A 7898-nucleotide genomic window follows, 5' to 3' on the forward strand; every position below is an offset into this window, starting at 1 on the left:
TACGCATAGACCTAGCTCATGATGCCACTGTTGGGTAACGTAGCAATAATTCAAAAAAAATTCCTACGTGTCACCAAGATCAATCTAGGAGATGCTAGCAACGAGAGAGAGGGAGTGCATCTTCATACCTCTTGAAGGTCGCTAAGCAGAAGCGTTACAAGAACACCGTTGATGGAATCGTCCTCGCGGTGATTCAAATCACGGAAGATCCGATCTAGCGCCGAACGGACGGTGCCTCCGCGTTCAACACACATACAGCCCGGGGACGTCTCCTCCTTCTTGATCCAGCAAGGGGAGAGAAGAAGTTGAGGGAGAGCCCCGGCAACACGACGACGTGGTGGTGGAGCTTGCAGTTTTTCTGCAGGGCTTCGCCAAGCTCTACGGAGGAGGAGGAGGTGTTGGAGGAGGGAGGGGCTGCGCTAGGGGAAGGGTGTGGCAGCCCTCCCCCCACTATTTATAGGGGAAGGGGAGAGGGGGCCGGCCCCATTAGATCCCATCTAAGGGGGGGCGGCCAAGGGGGGGACTTGCCCCCCAAGTTTGGCGGGAGGCGCCCCCCTCCCCTAGGGTTTCCAACCCTAGGCACCTTGGGCCCTTGGGGTGGGGGCACCAGCCCACTAGGGGGCTGGTTCCCACCCTAGTTCAGCCCATTGAGTCCCCCGGGGCGGGTGGCCCCACCCGGTGGACCCCCGGACACCTTTCGGTGGTCCCGGTACAATACCCATAACCCCCGAAACCATTCCGGTGACTGAAACTGGACTTCCCATATATAAATATTTACCTCCGGACCATTCCGGAACTCCACGTGACGTCCGGGATCTCATCCGGGACTCCGAACAACCTTCGGCAACCACATACTATTTCCCATAACAACTCTAGCGTCACCGAACCTTAAGTGTGTAGACCCTACGGGTTCGGGAACCATGCAGACATGACCGATACATCTCTCCGGCCAATAACCAACAGTGGGATCTGGATACCCATATTGGCTCCTACATGTTCCAGGATGATCTCATCGGATGAACCACGATGTCGGGGATTCAATCAATCCCGTATACAATTCCCTTTGTCCACCGGTATGTTACTTGCCCGAGATTCAATCGTCGGTATCCCCATACCTCGTTCAATCTCGTTACCGGCAAGTCTCTTTACTCGTTCCGTAACGCATGATCCCGTGACTAACTCCTTAGTCACATTGAGCTCATTATGATGATGCATTACCGATTGGGCCCAAAGATACCTCTTCGTCATACGGAGTGACAAATCCCAGTCTTGATTCGTGCCAACCCAATAGACACTTTTGGAGATACCTGTAGTGCACCTTTATAGCCATTCAGTTACGCTATGACGTTTGATACACCCAAAGCATTCCTACGGTATCCGGGAGTTGCACAATCTCATGGTCTGAGGAAATGATAATTGACGTTAGAAAAGCTCTTAGCAAATGAACTACACGATCTTGTGCTATGCTTAGGATTAGGTCTTGTCCATCACATCATTCTCTTAATGATGTGATCCCGTTATCAACGACATCCAATGTTCATGGTCAGAAAATCAGAACCAACTATTGATCAACGAGCTAGTCAACTAGAAGCTCTAGGGACATATTACGGTCTATGTATTCACACATGTATTACGGTTTCCGGTTAATACAATTATAGCATGAACAACAAACCATTATCATGAACAAGGAAATATAATAATAACCATTTTATTATTGTCTTTAGGGCATATTTCCAACAATCGGCACATCGCCGGGGTCGTCGGGCTGCAATGGCGCTCCGCCGTTGGTGCTTTGGAGCGCAGTTGGGCTGCAATGGATGGTCGTCGGAGCTTTGCCGCGGCTGCAATGGAGCACCGTTGGGGTCATTCAAGCTTCGCCGCGACTGCAATGGAGTGCCGCCGGGATGCAATGGAGGGTCGTCGGAGCTTTGTCGCTGCTGCAATGGCGCTTCGCCGCGGCTGCAATGGAGCGCTGTCACGGTCATTCGAGCTTCGCTGCGGCTGCAATGGAGCTCCACCAGAGCTGTAATGGAGCGTCGGCGGGGCTGCAATACAGCTTCGCCGGGCGTCGACGGTGCTTTCATGGAGCTGCACTGGAGCTTCGTCGTGGCGTCGTAACTGCTGCGTTGAAGCTTTTTCTTTGCAGCCCTCGGTGCTACCATAGTGCAGCCCCCCGGTTAGTCTCGGCGCTGTGGTGTTGATTGACGAGGGGCTGCTGCACCTTGAATGCAGAGGAGGACGCGGTGTGGATAGAGGATGGCTGCTGCCATCGAACATCGCACATCGAGCGGCTGGCAAGGATCCGAGCAGCCGCCTTCGTTAATTTAAAGTTGCGCGACAGTTTTTTTCAGAAAATACTCCGTTAATATACTCCTAGATCAGAGGGGTGTACTATATTCCTTTTTTCATCTTCCTTGACTGGTACACCTACATGTGTTCTTGTCCATTGCTAGCAAAATAAGCCGACGTTCCCGAATCCCATGCTGTGATACCCGTGGCTCACACAAGCAATGGCGCCATGCGATGCTGTCCGGCGTCGCGTGGTCCTTTTCCCGCTGCCCTACCTTGGCCACATGATCCCCATGCTCCGGCTTGCCGCGGCGCTGCACGCCAGCGGCCACGCTATCACTGTGCTCCACACGGAACTCCACGCGCCGGACCCGGCGTGCTACCCTGCGGACTACCGCTTCGTGGCCGTGCCCGCCCCCGACCTCCCCGCGGCGACCGAGGACATCGCGGCGTTCCTGGTGGCGCTCAACGCGTCCTGCGCGGCCGCCTTCAAGGACCGGCTGGCCGCGCTGCTCGCCGGGGGGAGCGTCCGCTGCGTGGTCACCGACGTGGTGTGGTTCTCGGCGCAGGCGGCAGCGAGGGACCTCGGCGTGCCGGCGCTGGCGCTCATGACGAGCAGCGCGGCCAGCTTCCGGACCTTCATGGCCTACCGGGCGCTGCTCGCCAAGGGCCACCTGCCATACGACGAGGCGCGGGGGAACGCTCCCGTGGAGGAGCTGCCGCCGTTCCGGGTGAGAGACCTGCAGCGGATCGACGCGAGCAGCCTCGACACCTTCGCCGACCTGCTCGAGCGGTTCGTCGACGCAGCTAGGCGGTCGTCAGGCCTCATCGTCAACACCTTCGACGCGATCGAGGGGCCCGAGGTCGGCTACATCCGCGACGGCCTTTCCTTGCCGGTGTTCCCCGTCGGCCCCCTGAACAGATTCTCGCCGCCACCACCACCGCCGCCCCAAGACGGCTCCCCATGCTGCCTCGACTGGCTGGACAACCAGTCGCCGGGATCCGTCCTGTTCGTCAGCCTCGGGACCGTCGCCAGCGTCGACGCGTACGAGCTAGCGGAGCTGGCCTGGGCATTAGCCGACGCCGGCCGTCCGTTCGTGTGGGTGGTCCGGCCAGGCATGGTCCGCGGGCGTCCATCGTGCTCGCTCGAGCTGCCCGGCGGCCTGGCTGAGCAGATAGGCGACCGAGGGATGGTCGTCCCTTGGACCCCTCAGGAGAAGGTGCTCGGCCACGCCGCCGTGGGCGCCTTCCTGACGCACAGCGGGTGGAACTCGACGGTGGAGGCGCTGTCGGAGGGCGTGCCGATGGCCTGCCTGCCGTGCTTCGGCGACCAGTTCGAGACGGCGAGGTACGCGTGCGACGTGTGGAAGGTGGGTGTGGAGGTGGGGAGGCTCCAGCGGGGGGCCGTCCGGGCTGCCATCGACAGGTTGATGGGCCCTGGCATTGAAGGGGAGGAGATCAGACAGAGGGCCCGAGATCTCAAGGGCAAGGTCGGACAGTGCATTGGAGAAGGGGGCTCCTCTCACATGGCGCTGCTCGGCTTGCTGGAACGAATTGCTTCATTCTGAAAGTTGTGGTCACAGCTGCAACAATCCTGCCCATCCGTGCAGCATAGGATTTGTGCCCCTGCAGTATTATCCAATGTAGTCCATAAATTATCCTGTTTATTCTACAAATTATAAGCCAGACTTTGAAATGCATCGATCCGATTCTCAACTCTGCTTTGTTTAACAAGTGCATATGAAACAGTGAACATATAATCGAGAGTTTAAGCCATAACTGCCTTGCGGTTTGGAGTAAGTTTAGCATAACCAGAGCTAGAGGAAACAGCTTCTCACCGATTTTATATTAAAAATAATAATGTGCATCCCTCAAAAAAAAGTGCAGTTCCTCTTTTGGTGGTTCCGTGGGATGTTTATCTTTTTACAATCGAATTATTGTGCAGATGCTATTGTTCCACTGTATCCGAAAACTGCACTTCTGATTTACTTGTGCAGGGAGATACAGATGATTAAATCTCAATTCTTCTTTATGTGGAGCATAATCAAGCCACAGTCAAAACTGGCTCCCGGACGTATGCATGCCCTTTATTGTTTCTGCAATTGGGATGCCAAAACTGCTGCAGAAGATGGACATAGGCCACCGACCGAGGAAGATTATTTCTCTGTTTTATTGCATAATAAAATCTGGATATGTAAATCTGCAATATGATCAAGTTGTAGATAGATAGAGATTTATACTGTCTGGATATGTGTCAAACAACCTATTTGTAGATGGGTTAACATGAGCAATGTACACTTTCAATTTTTGGGTCTGAAAAAAAAATCTCGTGTTGGCTATTTTGAATTCTGGAATTTGATTCATTAAAAATATAATACTCATTTGAACTAAAAACCACAACAATTATTTTGGAACAGAGGGAGTAGAAATTTCTAAAAGCATCAATGTTTGTGTAAGCTGAAATCGATCTGAAAGGTGAAACCTGGTCCAGAAATAATGAAATGTTCAGAACCAGTGAAAGTGCAATCTGGCAATGCTTCCACATTTGATACATACAATGTCCTCCTGGTTGGCATCTGGTCCGTGATATGGCAATGACTTTTATTGATTCCAAAAGATAGAAAGATGGCACATGGATTCAAAATGGACTCAAGCTGAAATAATTCGGTAAAAGCAGCACAGCAAGGTTGCATGTTTTCTGCAGTTCAGAGAAGCAGGTTTCAGATTATCAGGAGTACTATACACTCACCACGCCAAGTTCTGAACTGAACATCGGTTCAGATATCAAGATGACAACACAAGTATCACCAACCACTAGCAGTTGGCGAACATCGCACTCCTGTCCTCGGCTATAAACCGGAATGGCACACGAGCTTAGCGATGCAGTGGTTGGCAAAGTCCTTGGAACTGGCGTTCGATTTCCTCCCCTGCCTCGGTATGGCAGACATGTCCGGACAATCCCTTCCCGGCGAGGTCCGTGCCGGCGGTCCACGCTTCCAGCTCCGGAGCAGACAAGATCTCAGCGTGCAAATTGCAAAGGAGGGGTCTGATCTGGCACCACGTGCTTAGCTTTACTACACCATTTCATTAGCGTCCCTACGGGGATGCTCTACAAATCTTCAGGACAACGAACGTAGACTCGTGCTGGTCCAATCTGCTGCCGTAGCTCGGCCGTAGCTTTTGTTTAGGAGCTAGAGCTCTTGTTATGGCTCTCTTGTCTCTTGTCCTCTCGCAGATATTAAGGCCGCGTTGGAACTGGAATAGAAAAAGTGCAGAGAAACAGAATCCCATGAAGACGTTCTACGATGAACTGTGGATTGGAAATTTGGCTTTGAAAAATTATATAGAATTCCTTCTTTCATTCACGTTTTAGAGGATCCTACGGGCTCTTTTGATTCGGGGCTATGAAAATTTTGAATTAGGAGAGAGATTAACGAATTATTATACTAGCAAACTGGGTATATTTTAGATTTGTCTTGACAAATTCTAAAACCGGCCGTGTAATATGATTTTCTCAATCAACCGAGATAATGCTACATATTTTGCACTGGAAACATGGTACATACTTTCTTAATACTATATGAGTAAATCTACGAATCGGATGTAACCTTTTTCAAGGAAATAGGGAATAGCTGAAACATTTAAACAAGTTTGAGGGTGCTCTTGTGTAACCTTAAACAAAAAAAGATTGTTGTTAGGGATAATTTACCCTTTGATTTTGTTTCAATCACCTTTTTTTGCAGGAAAAACTTTCGATCTATTCATCAACGGTCAAAGGTAGTATAGAGAACACCAGAACCAAAATTGCATTCAGGTCCTTAGACCACCTAACGACGACCACAAGCACTGGAGCGAGCCGAAGGCCCGTCACCGTCATCGTCCTTCCTTCATCGAAGATTGGCGTACCTTGTTGTACAAGATAGTTGGGAAATCTTCATGCTAAGGCCATATAGAATCAGCATACCAGAAAAACAACCACCGCCGATGAAGAGAAGCATAGATCAGAAAGATTCAACCTGTAGACATACCGACACTGACTGAATCCACATGAATCCAACGAAGACAAAGGTCGACTGAATTCCGCTAGATCTACCGAAGATAATCCTCCACATGCCCTCCGACGATGCTAGAAGCATCGCTGAGATGGGACCTAGGCAAAAAGAACCTATTCCATCTTCAGATAGCAGCCGCCACCTCGCCTCTCTGAAAAGGACACAAACCCGAACAAAACTAAAAAAACATTAAACAACGAAGCCCTCCCGCCGACAATAACCGGGATCCATTGCGTCTCCAAGACCTTAAGGCCACAGGAGACGAGATAGACCGCTGGCGGTGCCGGTGGGAGGTACGAGAAACCCTAACGCTCGGGTGTCTCTGAGAATGAGCAAAATGAAAGGTCGTTTGATAGACAATGGTTGAATAACTTTTTGTTCCATAGTAGGTAGGGACAACATTGGACGTTGTAGATTTCATAGTAGTAGCTGATATATTTCTTAGGGCATCTCAAATACCAACTCTTAACCGTCCGTATACGTTTTGATCGTAGTGTCCAAACCGCAGAAGCCATCTAACACGGATATGTATCGGTTCACGACGCGGTTCAGATGTACTTTCTCCCGCAAAACGGAGACAAGCGTAGAGATTTTGCATGCTTCTGGACAACACCCGTGCCTGCTTCTGACCACATTGGCCCACCCAAGCCCCTTCCTCCCTCGCCCGTGCCCGGCACCAGCTAGCCACATTCATGCCGCTGTAGAGCGCGCCACTGCATATTGAAGATGGTTCAAGGCGGACGCGACCTCTCACTGCCTCCGCCATTGAAGCGGCGCGCCGGCCAGTGCATTCCCCTTGCACGCCAGGCTAAACACGTCTCCTCGCTGCATTCAAACACCTCCATTAAACCCCGCGTGGAAACCGAAAAATCTACTCCAGCCACACGTTCGTCCACGAGTGGGCCGGCATTAAACACACGGGCAAGCTCCTCTCGTCTGCACGCTATTTGAAGGAGGCCAGATGCCGGGCAAGAATCGCACCACTCCCCCGCTCCCCATCTCCTCCTTCCACAATTTTCTTCACCCTTTCAATGTCATCCGATGAGCAGGAAAAGCGGTTCTCCAACATAAAAGCCGGTTGGGTGGCCCACCGAGCCCGCCAGATACGAGCGAGGCAGTTCACGACTCCACCTCCCTTGCCTAGCCCGGCGGAGCAAGTAGCCGCCCCAAGTCGGTGAGTGCTTCAGCAACTCGTCGCTCCAGGGCAGCACGGGAGGGAGCACGGCAGCACGGACATCGTTGTTGGATAACGCAATGTCATACCGCGCCTCCCGTGCATGTGACCGCGCCATTCGCCGTCAACGTGCGCGTAACCGCGCCCTGCCGGAAGAGAAAGAAGTCAGTTGCGCGGAGATCGATGAGTCGGTGGCCAACGCGTCCGCGTCCGCCGCCAACATCGAGGGAAAGTAGAACATGGGAGGCCACCGTTGCTTCGGTCCCAGGAAGGCCACCTCCGGCGCGTCGTCGGCTTCTAAAGCCGATGACTTGGCCGGTTCTTCAGCCCAGACCATCTTTGACCCCCTCCTGGGCTCCGCGAAAGCGAAATCCCCCCTCCCT

At 52.4% G+C, this 7898-nt stretch overlaps 1 protein-coding gene across 1 annotated transcript; it reads left to right on the plus strand.

The window, feature by feature from the left end:
- Positions 1–2432: 2432 nt before the first annotated feature.
- On the plus strand, positions 2433–4097 carry LOC119340106 (DIMBOA UDP-glucosyltransferase BX8-like). Its single transcript, XM_037612012.1, has one exon. The coding sequence runs from the start codon at positions 2511–2513 to the stop codon at positions 3855–3857; it is 1347 nt and encodes a 448-aa protein (XP_037467909.1). The 5' UTR covers positions 2433–2510; the 3' UTR covers positions 3858–4097.
- The last annotated feature ends 3801 nt before the right edge of the window (positions 4098–7898 follow it).

This window comes from Triticum dicoccoides, chromosome 7B, assembly GCF_002162155.2.
Source record: "Triticum dicoccoides isolate Atlit2015 ecotype Zavitan chromosome 7B, WEW_v2.0, whole genome shotgun sequence".
Taxonomy (NCBI): Eukaryota; Viridiplantae; Streptophyta; class Magnoliopsida; order Poales; family Poaceae; genus Triticum; species Triticum dicoccoides.

What these genes read in the sequence shown, in the direction of transcription:
- LOC119340106 (XM_037612012.1), top strand. Translation starts at nt 2,511, where the DNA reads ATGGCGCCATGCGATGCTGTCCGGCGTCGCGTGGTCCTTTTCCCGCTG.